We start from the raw sequence: 15,872 nt of genomic DNA, 5'->3' as shown, positions 1-15,872 counted from the left end.
CTGAGGTATGTATTCAGTGCTCTGAATTTCCCTTTGAGCGCCACTTTCACTCTATCTTACAAATTTTGATAAATTTTATTTTTCTTTTCATTCAGTCAAAACATTTTTGGTTTCTCTTAAGATTTCTTTCTTAACTCCTGTGTTATTTGTAGGTATGATCTTTAATCTCCAGTTCTTTTGGAATTTTCCAGCAATCTCTCTGTTATTGATTTCTAGTTTAGTCCATATGACCTAAGAATAGAAATTGTAAGACTTCTATTATTTTAAATTTGTTAAGGTCTGTCTTATAGCCCAGAATGTGGTCTATCTTGGTGAATGTTCCAGGTAAGCTGGGGAAAAATTTGCAATCTTCCTTTGTTGGATAAAGTAGTCTATAGATATTAGTTATGTCCACTTGATGGATGTCCTGCTCAATTCAACTATGTCTACTGATTTTCTGCCTGCTAGATATCTGTTCTTTTTTTTTTTTTTTTTTTTTTTGACGGGGGTTTTGAGTTGGAGTTTCACTTTTGTTACCCAGGCTGGAGTGCAATGGCGCGATCTCGGCTCACCGTAACCTCCGCCTCCTGGGTTCAGGCAATTCTCCTGCCCCAGCCTCCTGACTAGCTGGGATTACAGGCACGCGCCACCATGCCCAGCTAATGTTTTTTTTGTATTTTTAGTAGAGACGGGGTTTCACCATGTTGACCAGGATGGTCTTGATCTCCTGACCTCGTGATCCACCCGCCTCAGCCTCCCAAAGTGCTGGGATTACAGGCTTGAGCCACCACACCCGGCCCTGTTCATTTTTTTTAATCTTCCATTTGTTTTTAGGTTCAAGGGATACATGTACACATATGTTATATGGGTAAGGTGCATATTGTAGGGATTTGGTATACAGATAATTTTGTCACATCTGCAATCAATGTAATACCCAATAGGTAGTTTTACAATCCCCACCCTTCACTTTAAGTGGGCCCTAATATCTATTGTTTCCTTCTTTGTGTCAATATTTATTTCTCACTTATAAGTGAGAACATGTGGCATTTGGTTTTCTACTCCTGTTTTAATTCACTTAGGATAATGACCTCCAGCTTCATCCACGTTGGCAAAAAAGACATGATCTTGTTTTTTTTACGGCTGTATAGTATTCCACTGTGTATTTATACCACATTTTCTTTATCCACTCCACCACTGACAGGCATTTAGGTTGATTCTATGTCTTTGATACTGCGCATAGTACTGTGATGAACATATGGGTGCATGTGTCTTTATGGCAGAATAATGTATATTCCTTTGGATATACAGCCAGTAGTGGGATTGCTGGGTTGAATGGTAGTTCTATTTTAACTGCTTTAAGAAATCTCCAGACTGTTTTCCACAGTGGCTGAACTAATTTATGTTTTCACCAGCGGCATATAAGCATTCCCTTTTCTCTGCAACCTCACCAGCATCTGCTATTTTTAAACTTTTTAATAGTTACCATTCTAATGGATGGTACATCATCTATCTATCTAATGGATGTCATCTATCTAATGGATGATACACCACAGTGAGATGGTGCATCACTGTGGTTTTCATTTGCATTTCCCTAATGCTTAGTGATATAGAGCATTTTTTCATATGCTTGTTGGCCATGTGTATGTCATCTTTTGAGATATGCCTGTTCCTGTCCTTTGCTCATTTTTTAGTGGGGTCATTTATTTCTTGCTTGTTTATTTATTTAAGTTCCTTATAGATTTTGGATATTGGACCTTTGTCAGATGGATAGTTTTCAAATATTTTTCCTATTCCATAGGTTGTCTGTGTACTCAGTTGAGAGTTTATTTTGCTGTGCAGAAACTATTTAGTTTAATGAGGTCCCACTTGTCAACTTTTGATTTTTTTGCAATTGCTTTTGGAGTCTCTGTCATGAAATATTTGCCAAGACCCATGTCTAGGATGTTATTTGCTAGGTTTTCTTCTAGAATTTTTATAGTGTTAGGTTTTATATTTAAGTCTCTAATCTATCTTGAGTTGATTTTTATATATGGTGAAAGGAAGGCATCCAGTTTCTATCTTCAGCACCTGGGTAACCAGTCATCCCAGCACCATTTATTGCATAGTAAGTCCTCTCCCCATTGCTTGTTATTGTCTGCCTTGTCAAAGATCAGATCATTGTAGGTACATACTTTTATGCATTTTCTAACCTGTTCCATTGGTTGGATAATTCTGTCTTGTTGAATCGAACATTTTATCATTATGTAATGCCCATTTTGTCTTTTTTGATCATTGTTGGCTTAAAGTCTGTTTTGTATGAGATAAGAATAGCAGCCCCTGCTCTTTTCTGTTTTCTGTTTGCTTAATAGATATTTCCCCATCCATTAACTTTGAGTCTAAGGATGTTCTTGTATGTGAGATGGGTGTCTTCAAAGAAAGCATACATTTGGGTCTTGCTTCTTTATCCAACTTACCACTCTGTGCCTTTTAAGTGGGCCGTTTAGCCTGTTTATGTTCAAGGTTAATATTGATATGTATCGATTTGATCCTGTAATCATATTGTTAGCTGGTTGCTATTAAGACATGATTGTATATTTGCTTTAGAGTGTCAATAGTCAATAGTGTTTGTGTGGTGGCTGGTAACAGTCTTTTATTTCCATTTAGTACTTCCTTAGGGACCTCTTGTAAGTCAGGTCTGGTAGTTACAAATTCCCTTATCATTTGCTTGTCTGTAAAGGATTTTATCTTTCCTTCACTTATGAAGCTTAGTTTTGCTGGATATGAAATTCTTGGTTGAAATTTCTTTTCTTTAAGCGTTCTTAATATAGGCCCCCAGCATCTTCTGGCTTGTAGAGTTTCTGCTGAAAAATCCACTGTTAGCCTGATGAGTTTCCCATTGTAGGTGACCTGTCCCTTCTCTCTAGCTGCCTTTAATATCTTTTATTTTGCATTGACCTTGAAAAATCTGATGACGTGTGTCTTGGGGATGATTGTCTTATATAGCATCTTGCAAGGGTTTTCTTTGAATTTTCTGAATTAGAATGTCAACCCTTGTAGTAAGGTTGGAGACATTTTTCTGGAAAATGTCCTCAAATATGTTGTCTAAATTGCTTGCTTTCTCTCCCTGTCTTTCAGGAATGCCAGTGAGTCATAGATTTTATCTCTTTACATAATCCCATATTTTTCAGAGGTTTTGTTTATTTTTTTAATTTTTTCCCTTTATTTTTATATGACTGAGTTAATTCAAAGAACCACTCTTCAAACCGTGATATTCTCTCCTTAGTTTATTCAGCTGTTAATACTTCTGATTGTGTTATGAAATTCATGTAGTGAGTTTTTCACTTCTGTCAGCTCAGTTTGGTTCTTACCTTTCATCTCTTGAATCATTTTGCTGGATTCTTCAGATTTCTTGGAATGGGTTTCAACTTCCTCTTGAATCTTGATGATCTTTGTTGCTATCCAGATTCTTAATTCTATGTCTTTCATTTCAGCCATTTCATTCTGGTTAACAGCCATTGCTGGGGAGCTGGTGTGGCAGTTTGGACGTAAGGAGACACTCTCACTTTCAGAGTTGTCAGGGTTCTTGTGCTGGTTCTTTCACATCTGTGTGGGATGATGTTCCTTTAACTGTGGTGTAATTTGAATCTAGTCAGTTAGCTTCATTTCTGGATGTTTCCAGAGGGCCATGGCTTTGTGCAGGGTCTTTTTTTGTGGCTGAATTCTAGTCACTGGTTTCACAGGGGTCTATATTAGCATAGTATTTTTGGTGTTGAAATTTGGGCTCTAATCCAGTAGATGATGCTTAAGAGTAATGACCAGCAGACAGGCTCTTATTCAGCCACTAAGTTCCTCTGTATTTCCTTGTGTTTGCAGCCACGCCCCTTCTCGGTGCTGTGGGAGTTCACGGTCCTCTCCTACTTGAGTGCTGGCCACGGATCTCAGTTGGGCCCTCCAGTGCTGTGTACCACAGCCCTTGGGCAAGCTCAGGCTTTTTGTTCCTTACCCGGTTGTGGGGCAGCAGGGATGGGGACCTTGGCAGTGCTAATGACAGAGACCCTTTCACTTGTCTCTTGGGGCTCCACCCAAGAGAATCATAGAACTGCTGTCAGAATGATCAGCCCAAGGTGAAGTGGCTGCACTGCAAGCCCAGCCTGCCTGGTAAAGAGCCAGGGGAGTCAGAGGGTTCATGGGGAAGACAGTCTGGCCTCTCCTTTGTAGGGCAGCTGGGTTATGCTAGAGGTGCAAGTACAGCATGCAGTCTTTTTGCTCCTTCCACAGCCTGGTGGCAGGGGACCAGGTAGCACTGGTAAGGAAGGTTTTGCTGCTTCAGCAGTGGCAAGGGGAGCTGTCAGTTGCCTCTGGGAACTCCACAATGGAGAGATACAAAGCCACTGCCAATAGGATTGTTCACTGGGGGTGGGGTGGCCACCCCAATGAACATTCAGGCCCAAGCTCAGGGCCCTGGCTAGTAAAGAGCAGGGAGTCACGGGCTCACAGAGAAGAAAGACTGGGCTCCTCTCCTTATGCTGGTCGCAGTGTGCTGGAGGTGCCTGCAAAGTGAGCAGGGTCTTTATTCAGGGCAGCAAGGGCAGCACTGCTGCAGCAGCGATGGCCAAGAGCCTGTGGGTTGTCGCTGGGATTTCCTCCCCAGGGAAATGCAGAGCCACCACTGAAGTGCTTGGGTTGGGGCAGGGAGGCTGTGCTGTAGACCCAGGTCACAAGGCGCTGCTCAGTGAGGAAGAGCAGGGGCAGGGACCCGAGTAGAAAATAGTTTGGTCACTTTTCCATAAGGCAGCTGTGGTGTGCTGGGGGCCTGCGAGTCTTACGCTCTTTGCTCTAACTGTAGCCTGAGGGCAGCGGGGGTGAGGGCTGTGGCAGGGGCAAAAAGGGCAGACCGGTTGGTTACATCTGGAATCACCATCCCAGAGAAATGCAGAGCGGCTACTGGCCCTAGTGCCCAGGCGGAGGTGGGGTGGCTGTGTCGGGGGCCCCCGGCAAGGTGTCGATGAAAGTGAGGCCTGTAGTCTGTCTACTCCTCAGCACTGTGGCTGCAAGAGAGCCTGGCTTTCCTGCTTGGTGGAGCTAAGACACCTGGTGCCATGGTGTTCAGGAATCCAGTGCCCTTGGGGTTCCTCATCGGCCTGAACAGTGGCTCTGCCTACACCCTGTGAAGTTCTCCATGTCAGTCTGGAGGACCTGTGGGGAGGTGGGGGGATCTCCTGTGCTCAGGATTGCAAAGGTTCATGGACAAAGTGTGGGTCATCAGGCACTCTTGCTCACTTAATGTTTCCCTTGGTGGGGACCTGCCTTGGCTCTGCTTCAGTCCATAGCGGGCAGCGTTCCCTTCTCACTCTTCTGAACTCTCCATAAGTCTCATTACTTCCTTGACGATTCTAAACATGTCCTCCTGGGTGACCTTGTTGGAGAGCTAGTGTTTACTTGCCACTCTCTGTCCTCTCTGTCAGAGCAGCACACACTAGCTGCTTCCAGTCAGCCATCTTGACCCAGAACCCCTCTGTTCATTTTTGATGGATGAATGCTAAGGTCTTCCCACCTAGTTGTGAATAAATCTACTTTTCCTTGTAGTTCTATCCATCTTTGTCTCACATACTTTAATGCTGCCTTGCTAGGTACATACACATTAAGGATTTTGTGTTTTCCTGGAATATTGACTCGTTTATCATTATGTAATACACCATTTATCCTTGACAACTATCTTTGCTCTGAACTGCTCAGTCTGAAGTTTAAGATAGCTACAACCACTTACATAACATTCTCCAACCCTTTACTTATAATCTATATTTTCTTTTTATTTAAAGCTGGTTTCTTGTAGATGGCATGTATTTGGCAACTCGTTTCTTGATCCATTCTTAAATCTCTATCTTTAGTTGGTATATTTAGATAATTATTATAGTGATTACTGACTTAGTTGAATGAATATCTACCATATTTGTTCCTGTTTTTTATTCATTACCTTTGTTCTCTGTTGCTACTTTTGTCTTTCACACTTTTCTTGCCTTTTGGTTTCTAATAAAGCATTTTACGTGGTTCTATTTTCTCTTATTTTTAGCATATAAATCATGCTTCTTTTAAAATTTATTTTAATGGCTGTCCTAGAGTTGTACTATACATTGACAACTAATCCAAGTCTATTTTCTTTCTTTTTTTTTTTTGAGACAGAGTCTTGCTCTGTCACCAGGTGCCAAGCTGGAGTGCAGTGGCATGATCTTGGCTCACTGCAACCTCCGCCTCCCGGGTTCAAGCAATTATCCTGCCTCAGCCTCCCGAGTAGCTGGGACTACAGGCGAGTGCTACCACACCCAGCTAATTTTTTGTGTGTTTTTAGTAGAGCTGGGGTTTCACCATGTTGGCTAGGATGGTTTCAATCTCTTGACCTTGTGATCCGCCCGCCTCGGCCTCACAAAGTGCTGGGATTACAGGTGTGAGTCACGGCGCCCAGCCTCCAAGTCTGTTTTCAAATAATATTATACTACTTCACAAGTAGTGCAAGTGCCTTATATAAAATATCTCTCATTCTTCCCTCTGTCTCTTGTATTACATCTTCCATCATTTCACTTATATGTGAGCATACATAATTGCATCCAATATTATAATTATTAACAACTGTAATCTGTTAGATCAACTAAGAATAAGAAAAATAAAGGTTTTTGTTTACCTTCCCTTATTCCAAAGCGCTATTCTTTTTTTTTTTTTAATGTAGATCTAAGTTTTTGACCAATATCATATCCCTTCTCTCTGAAGAATTTTTAATATTTCTCACAAAGCGTGGCTACTGGCAAAAAACAAATTCCTTCTATTTTTGTTTTCTGAGAAAGTCTTTATTTCTCCTTCACTTTTGAAATATGATTCAGTAGGGTACAGAATTTTAGATGTGTAAGTTTTTTTCTCTTAGCATTTTAAATATTTTAGTTCACCCTCTTCTGCTTGCATGGTTTCTGAGAAGTCAGATACTTGTCATCTTTGCTTCTTTAAAGGTAAGATATTTTTTTCACCTGGTTTCTTTCAGGATTTTCTGAAGTTTCAAGATGATATGCATAGATGTAGGGGATTTTTTTAGCATATCTCCTGCTTGATGTTCTTTGAGCTTGTAATTTGGTATTTGACATTAATTTGGAGAAATTCTCAGTATTGTTTCAAATATTCCTTCTGGTGTTTTGACTCCTCCTCCTCTGTCTAATATGTTATGCCTTTTGTAGCTGTCCCAAAGTTCTTGGATATTCTGTTCAGGGTTTTCTTTTTTCCAGGTCTTCTTCTCTTTGCTTTTCTGCTTTTCAAGTTTGTTTTATAAAATCCTCAAGCTCAAAGATTCTCTCTTAGCCATGTCTACTCTCATCAAAGACATTCTTCATTTCTTTTACAGTGTTTTTAATCTCTAGCATTTTTTTCTTATAATTTCTATTTTTCTGCTTAAATTTTCCTTCTGTTTTGAATATTGTATCCTTTTCTCATTAAATTTCTTAACATATTAATCACAGTATTTTAAAACTCCTGGTCCAATAATTTCAACATTTCTATTACATCTGATTTTGATTCTGATGGTTGTTCAGTTTCTTTAAGCCATTTATTGCCTTTTAATATGTCCTGTAATTTGAAAGGGGGAAATATTGTCCTGAGTGAACAGAATTGTGCTAAATAGGCCACTAGTAATGTGGTAGTAAGGAATACATAGGGAAGGGGAAGTTTCTATAGTCCTTTGGTAGATCTCAGTCTTTTAGTGAGCCTGTGCCCTTGGACTATGAACTTCATCAGTGTTTCTCATTATCTCTTCCCCTAAGTAAAACAGGATGGCTAAAGGGGCTGAAATTAGGTATTTTCCTTCCCCAGGTGGCTAGGCTTTGATAAAACCCCAACAGGTTAGGCACTGGTTAACCAGTTTCCTCTGAGGGCAGGTCTTGTTAAGAGCAGAATGCTCTGGTATATTTCAAAATGGTCATGTTCCCTCTTCCCCTACCGAAGCATAAGAAGATTTTTCTCCAGTTTTCACGGTGAGGATCTGTGGAGCTCCTGGAGGTAAAACTCACAGTCTGGGGGCCTTCCATGACTAGGTCTTGCAGAATTAAACTCGAGAGTTGTCCGGGCTGAGCTTTCAGCAGTTCATTCATTGCAGTCAGATTTTCTTAACCTTGCACTGACGGGTTCTAGCAGAGGTTTCTGCTACTGGGCATCTGCTCTGGTGAGTTGTGATTCTCTGAGTCTACCTGCTGTCTGTCCAATATCCGAGACAGTATGTACCTTTCCCTGATAGATCTAGAAAAAGCTGTTGGTTTTTCAGTTGGTCAGCTTTACCTGTTAGGACAGAGTGGCAAATTCTTAGCTCCTTGTATGCTGGACTAGAAGCCAGAATTTCCTGGTAGTCAACTGTTAAGTATATAGTTTGCATATACAGACAGGAAATGGCACATTTGTAAGCCAAATGGTGACTTGCACCATCAAGTTCAATTTTTTTCTTAGATGTCTGCTTTCTGCAAGGACAAACTAAGCCATTTACAAATGGGCTGGAGTTAGAGACTCCCACAGAATCTCTGCTCCTCCAGAGATTAAGCATAATTAGGATGCCCTCCAAAATAAATTTCTGAGTTTTCGTCTTTATCATATTTCATAGAAACAAACACCGTTCTGCTTATCAAATGCAAAGGTATGTCTGCCTCAGTGTGCACAGTGACTTTTAGGACCTCTCTTGGAAAAAGATGTCACACATCAGTTAAGTGAACTTTATGAATGGAGAAGCAAATCACTTCTAAATGTTCATAATGCCAAAAGCTATGCACTCTTGAGAGAGAAAAATATTTAAAGTACAACCTTACCTTTATAGAAGACGTCTCTAAATGTCATCAGTAAATGAATATCATTTCTATAGTTGAATTGCAAATTTTTAACAATGAAATTTCTTCGACATCTTTATCTTGGAAGCGTTGCAGGCTGATCCTCCTTCAGTGTGTATATTTATGAATCATGAGAAAAGGCAAATGTTGAAATATTTGATAATGGGTCTTTAGTGATGCCAATAGGAAACCAGTTTCAGATTATAGATGGAAGTGGACAGCAAAGGCTTTGCTTGTCATGAGAGTCTAAAAAGCAAATGTACAAGAAAGAGAGACAAAATACTGGTTCCAGAGGGTGTTTCATAGATAATCCTTTGTGACAGGTCGTTCCTAGTATACAGTTACCACACAGGACCAGATGCTGAAATTTGTCTACTTTCTTTCTTGATGGTTCTCCTAACTTTTCTCATGATATTTATTTTAAAGCTTCAACTTGTCTAGGATCGCATTTATAGGGACTGATTCAAGTTTAAAGCACTTTCTTTTTTTTTTGAGATGGAGTCTTGCTGTATTGCCCAGGCTGGAGTCTAGTGATGAGATCTTGACTTACTGCAACCTCCGCCTCCTGGGTTCAAGCAATTCTCCAGCCTCAGTCTCCCAAGTAGCTGGGATTATAGGCGCCTGCCATCACACCTGGTTAATTTTTGTATTTTTAGTATAGACAGGGTTTCATCATACTAGACAGGCTGGTTTTGAACTCCTGACCTCAGGTGATCCACCCGCCTTGGCCTCCCAAAGAGCTGGTATTGCAAGCATGAGCCACCATGCCCAGCCAAAACATTTTCTTACTATCACTTTCTAAAATGTTCAGAAATGCTACTTGGAGTTAGCCATCATAAATAGGTTTCAGTTAGGTAACAGAATTTGTGGGGACCATTCTCTATTGTAATCTGTGGACTCTGGTGCAGTTTAAGGAATTTCTTACCTGTGCCTTGATTCACAATTGAAAAAAGAACCCAACTCTGGCAGACCAAAGGGATGCATTTTAGCTAAAGATTTTTTATTTCTGGAAAATTGCAACTGCCTGAGTTACAACTGTTTGCATCTACTGATTTGGGTTGGACAACTTGTGAGACATGGTGGTAAAAACGGAAGTTACTTTTCTACTTCAAGGTTTCCAAGCTTCTGGCAGAAATTTAAAGAACATTTCTTATAGCACTCTGGGCAAGACACTTTTGCTAAAATGTCTTCCTTTTTCTCTGTCCCTTTACATCATTGTTAATATACTCCATCCATCATTTCAACTCCTCTACTCTTAGAGAATAAATCAAGAACTGTAAAATTGCTCAATAACAGAACTGAACTGCCCTGGAGGAAGAAGTGTTTTTTTTTTTTTTTTTCTTTTTTGAAATTCAGAGGGGAAATAATGGCATTTAAACTCTTGCCAGTAATTTTAAGTTTCTAAACATATATATAGATATAGATATAGATATATATGTACACACACACACACACACTCTCTTGAAAATTTATTCATATAAACCTTTATTTTCCTTCAAAATTTACTGGCTAAAATCATGGAAAAAAATACACTTTGTGAGGTCGAAGCAGATGGATCATGAGATCAAGAGATTGAGACCATCCTGGCCAGCATGGTGAAACCCCGTCTCTACAAAAAATACAAAAATTAGCTGGGCATGGTGGCGTGCACCGATAGTCTCAGCTACTCAGGAGGCTGAGGCAGGAGAATCATTGGAACCTGGGAGGTGGAGGTTGCAGTGAGCCAAGATTGCACCATATATATATATATTTGGAGATTAAGAGAAGGTGGAAAGTTGTAATTAGATAGGGTTTGAGTTCTTGGAAACACTATATGCAGGACTCTCTGGTATTTGGTATCCAAGAGATATTGTGATTCATATGTTCATCCATAATCATACTAAAAAGAGCTAAGTACTGTCACAAAAGCAAGTTTGGCTGGGTTTCTTACCAAGCCGATTTATGCCTGACAGTGGAAAGTTCCCATAGGCCACCAAAATTGAAATTGAGACTCTCAGGATAGAATCTCCTTAAGCTTTTTTTGAAATGTTGATTTGCACTGTTTGTCCACCTCTATGAGCTTACAAAGTTAGTCTTTTCAAATGCATATTGTCTGTCTTGAGAACATAGTACCAGTACTGTGATATCTTTTACAACAAAGGCAACATAATAGCTATATCAATGGCATCTTGTAGTTAGCATTTTTAAAATTATGACATATATATATTATATATGTGTGTGTGTGTGTATATATATATATATATATATGTATGTATTTTTTTTTTTTTGAGATGGAGTCTCTCTCTTGTCACCCAACCTGGAGTGCAGTGGCACACTCTCGGCTCACAGCAACCTCCGCCTCCCAGGTTCAAGTAATTCTCTTGTCTCAGCTTCCCAAGTAGCTGGGATTACAGGCGCCCACCACTGCACCTGGGTAACTTTTGTATTTTTAATAGAGACTGGGTTTCACCATACTGGCCAGGCTGGTCTTGAACTCCTGACCTCCCAAAGTGCTGGGATTACAGGTGTGAGCCACTGTGCCTGGCCTAAAAATTATTATAGATTACACCTTTTTCCAAAATGTTTTGGACCATTTAATTTTTTTCTCTTGAATTACCTGTTTGGTATCTTTTGCCTAATTTTCTGTTGGTGTGTTTGCCGTTACTGTTTATTGATTTATTAAATGTTGATTATTGATAACTAATTCCTTATTCATTGATTGCAACATGTATTTTATCAAATTTTCATCACATGCAGTGACACTTTTATGCCTAATAGGTTGTTTTTGCCATTGACATTTTCCATTTTTTTCCTAATTAGACCAGTTCACCCTTGGTCATCATAGATAAGAATGAATTTCAGACAGGATGAATTTCAGATAGAGAGTTGGTCTTTGCGGTTCTTCGGATGTCCACTACAGTTACGAGGTGACCTGGTTTCTGGTCCTCCTCCTGATATCACAGCAGTGTGACTGTGGGTGAGCTGTTATCCTCTCTGAGCTAATGTTTCTTCAAAACTAAAAGGAGTTAATAGTTTTATCACTTGCAGGATTATGAGAAGAAAAGCGGGGGAGGATGTGTAGGAAAGGATGTGATACATAGATGTAAATGAAAGGCAAATAAAATAAGCATTGCATAAGACTTTGTAGCCAGAACAACCTGAAAGACTCGGCAGGAAAAAAGTACTGTTAGAAGGCACAGCTAGCCATATGGCAAGTTATCCATTATGTTTTAAAAAAAAATACAGAAGCCTGTTGCAACTCCTGAAGACATTGTATTCCATGTAAATGTTGCCTCTGGAGTTGTGAAAATATTAATGGTGTTTTTTCTGGTGGGTAATGCTGTCATCTATATGCAAAAATCAAGGATTCTTGCTTTTCTCACTGGGAGCTGGGCCACCGACTCTCATAAGAAATGCATTCAATTCTATATGTATTAAATCCCTCAAGCAAGCAGCAAGTCTATAAGCTTAGGCTTCTGAGAAACATAATAGATTGAACAATTGTTTTAACAATTTGGTACAATTTTGTAATTCCAGAACTTTGGGAGGCTGAGGTGGGCAGATGAGGTCAGGAGTTCGAGACCAGCCTGGCCAACATGGTGAAACACCATCTCTACTAAAAACACAAAAATTAGCTAGGTGTGATGGTGTGTGCCTGTCATCCCGGACACTCAGGAAGCTGAGGCAGGAGAATTGCTTGAACCCAGGAGGCAGGGAGGTCAAAGTAAGCTGAGATCATGCCACTGGTTCACACCAGGGTGTGAGATGGCAGGTCATAGTAATCCACCCTCATGCCATCAAATTAAGAAAAAATATCTCAAGCTCACCCAAACAGAACATTCAGGATGCTCTTCTCCATGTACTTAAAAATGTGTCATCCTGGCTGGGCATGGTGGCTGATGCCTGTAACCCCAGCACTTTGAGGGGCCAAGGCAGGTGGATTTTTTGAGGTCAGGAGTTCAAGACCAGCCTGACCAACATGTCAAAATCTTGTCTCTACTGAAAATACAAAATTAGCCAAACATGGTGGTGGATGCCTGCAATCCCAGCTACTTGGGAGGCTGGGGCAGGAGAATCGCTGAGAAACTGGGAGGCGTAGGGTTCCCAAGTGAGCCGAGATGGTACCACTGTACATCAGCCTGGACAACCAGATTGAAACTCCATCTGAAAAAAAAAAAAAAGTGTCAACCCATTTTCTATTGCCATAAACCTAAAGTCCTTGATCTTTCATTTGACCTATAAAATAATCTGAGTCATTCTCTACTAGAGGTGATTTTTATCCCCCGGGGGAAATTTGACAATGTCTACAGACGTTTTTGGTTGTCATGACTCGGGGCAGAGATATTGCCAAACCTCCTCTAATGGACAGGAGGGAGGTCTTACAAGAAAGAATTACCTGGCCCAAAATGTCAACAGTGACAAGATTGAGTTAAATCTCCAATCCACGTTGACTCCAGCCCGTGCCCCTGTAGAAATGACTGTATTGGGAAGGGGGTATGCTTGCTCTGAACTTCTCAGGGTGAGGGATTTTAAATAATTTGAGACAAATACACCACGGGCACTTCATATAGATGCTTGAGTGAACATTTCCCACTAAATGGTGTTAGGGTATTTCCCAAACATGAAATAGTCGCCACGTGTTTCTCTGAGAATAAAATATAGCCACAGGATAGTCTGGTCAACAGAGTGAAACTCTGTCTTTACCAAAACATACAAAAATTAGCCAGGTGTGGTGGCACATACCTGTGGTCCTAGCTACTCAGGAGGCTGAAGCAGAATTGCTTGAACCTGGGAGGCGGAGGTTTCAGTAAGCCGAGATCCCACCACTGCACTCCAGCCTGGGCAATAGAGTGAGACACTGTCTCAAAAATAAAAACGCAGAATACACACACACACACACACACACACACACACACGAGATAACGTCCTTACTATCCTAAAGATCAGGAAGACCTTAGTCATACCTGTCTCTCTCTCTTTTTTTCCCTCCTTCCCCCATATATGTACACATATATGCTATACAACAACCTGTGTGTTTAGTAGTTTTATAAAGCTAATAGAACAGTCCAAAATAATACCTTTCATGGATTATCTATTTCACATTTAATCATTTTCTGAAAAGTAAGAGTTAGTTTTTGGTTGATAATCATGACATTTTAAGACTTCTGCCAAAGGCCGGGTGCAGTGGCCTATGCCTCTAATTCCCAGCACTTTGGGAGGCTGCAGCAGTCAGACTGAGTTCAAGTTTGAGATTGAGCAGGAGTTCGAGACCAGCCTGGGCAACATCGGGAAACCCCATCTCTACAAAAAATGCAAAATTGGCTGGGTGCAGTGCTGCGCACCTGGAAGGCTGAGGTTAGAGGATTGCCTGAGCCCAAAAGGCTGAGGCTGCAGTGAAATGTGTTCACAGCCATTGCACTCCAGCCTGGGTGACAGAGCAAGACCCTGCCTCAAAAAAAAAAAAAAAAAAAAAAAAAAAAAAAAAAAAAAAAAAAAAAAAGGCTTTTGCCAATACTGGGATCCTCATAACCACAATCAAATGGCTTACATTTCAAAATCATGGTAGAGTAGGTATTCAGCATTTTGTAACTGTTTTGGGAATTTTTAAAGGTTATTAAGTTCTGAATAACAGTCTCTCATGTTTTCCCACCAAGCTTTTCCCAGCAGTTGAATATATCTGGATCTTATTCTGGTTTTTATTCTTTTTTTAGCTTCCTGAAATGACTCATGTTCAAACACAACGACCCTGGATGATGTTTCTCCTGCAAAACTTTGGATTGATCCTAGGTTGGCTTTCTCTCCTACTCTTGGCTATATATGAGCAAAATATTAAAATTTAAGTTAGGATCTTCACCATCTTTCAAAAACGCATTGGTATAGTCTCACTTTGTTTCTTTCATTACACTCTACAATGATTTGTCAATTAAGTGTTTTTTATCTTAGGCAAAGTGTGTATCTTTTAATTCATTAACTTATTAATTTTATGATGCAGTTTTATTTTTGGAAACAGAAATGTCAGACTGTCCTTGATTGAAATCTTGTTTTTGGTTTCCAACACCATGATGAAACTCTTGCTTTTTAGGAAGTAGTTCGTAAATTCTGCATGAATTGTAATAAACTTTAAAAAATAGATCGTTTCCCTAAGAAAGAATGTTCGTAGCATGTAAAGTAGGCAGATGCCTGTTGGGATAAAATCAGCTGCAACTTCTTTGATGTTAATTTTTTTCCCTGTGCATTTATAAACTATAAGCAAATTAAGTGACAAGCAAATGTAATAAAGACTAGTTTTAATGTGGTGGTTTTTATTACCTTCTGTTACTGGATGTCAGATTCTGAGTCATCTCTTAAAAAACCAATATATAGTTCACCCACTGACTCAAGAGCGCTCGTGAACAAGCCATCTTGGGAGACCTAAAGGATGACATGTCAGCCATTCTTCCATGTAAGTCAAATGAAATCTCTTCCAGGCAAGGGGAGCTGGAAACATGAGATGAAGTTCAGAATTTTTAAAATAACAAAACTGGAGTCAGGCAGTAGATCAATGCCTAAACTCTCACCGATTTGACAGAGGATATTTATGGGAATGATCTCACTGACACATGAGATATATTTTACCTTCTTTCTGAGAAAACAGAATCTTGAACAAGGTTTCAGTTGGGAAGTTCATGAAATGTACATGCAATTTACTGATAACCTAGTGAAAGTATGGAAACAGAAAATAACCCTGGCTTTAGTCATTTTTCGTAGAAAATAGAAGCCTTATATTTTTCTTATTTTTTAAATGATGTATCTTGACAAGGGAAAGAAGCCTATTTTACTGCCAAAATGATTCATGGTGCTCAGTCAAAAACATCTCTCCTGTCTCTTACTTGCCTGTAGGTATTTTTTATTTATTTTTTTGCTACGCCCTACTCAAACACAATCTTGTTCATCCATCTTTCTTTGATTTCAAAATGACATGGATTTCTTCTCCAGTTATCTTTAGAGCTTCATTTAAGCAAGGGCCATGCATCATCACTGGATAGTGCAATAGTTCTAAAACTTTGCCACAAACAAGGATTAACTGGAATGCTTATCTATGAAAAACACAGA

At 39.9% G+C, this 15,872-nt stretch overlaps 1 protein-coding gene across 6 annotated transcripts in view; it reads left to right on the top strand.

Annotated features, from left to right (window-relative positions):
• SLC39A12 (solute carrier family 39 member 12) overlaps window positions 1-15,076 on the top strand; it is a 73,963-nt gene extending 58,887 nt beyond the window's left edge. For 5 of the 6 annotated variants that reach the window (XM_032243952.1, XM_032243949.1, XM_032243953.1 and 2 more), the window contains one exon: window positions 14,492-15,076. In XM_032243952.1, coding sequence (XP_032099843.1) covers window positions 14,492-14,620 — 129 coding nt within the window. In that variant the 3' untranslated portion in view covers window positions 14,621-15,076. The remainder of the gene's footprint in view (window positions 1-14,491) is intronic. The other variant, XM_032243950.1, reaches the window with a different exon arrangement.
• Window positions 15,077-15,872: the final 796 nt, after the last annotated feature.

The sequence above is a fragment of the Sapajus apella genome, unplaced genomic scaffold (assembly GCF_009761245.1).
Source record: "Sapajus apella isolate SASKATOON/1434 unplaced genomic scaffold, GSC_monkey_1.0 scaffold53, whole genome shotgun sequence".
Taxonomy (NCBI): Eukaryota; Metazoa; Chordata; class Mammalia; order Primates; family Cebidae; genus Sapajus; species Sapajus apella.
This window is presented reverse-complemented; position numbering and strand designations above follow the sequence as displayed.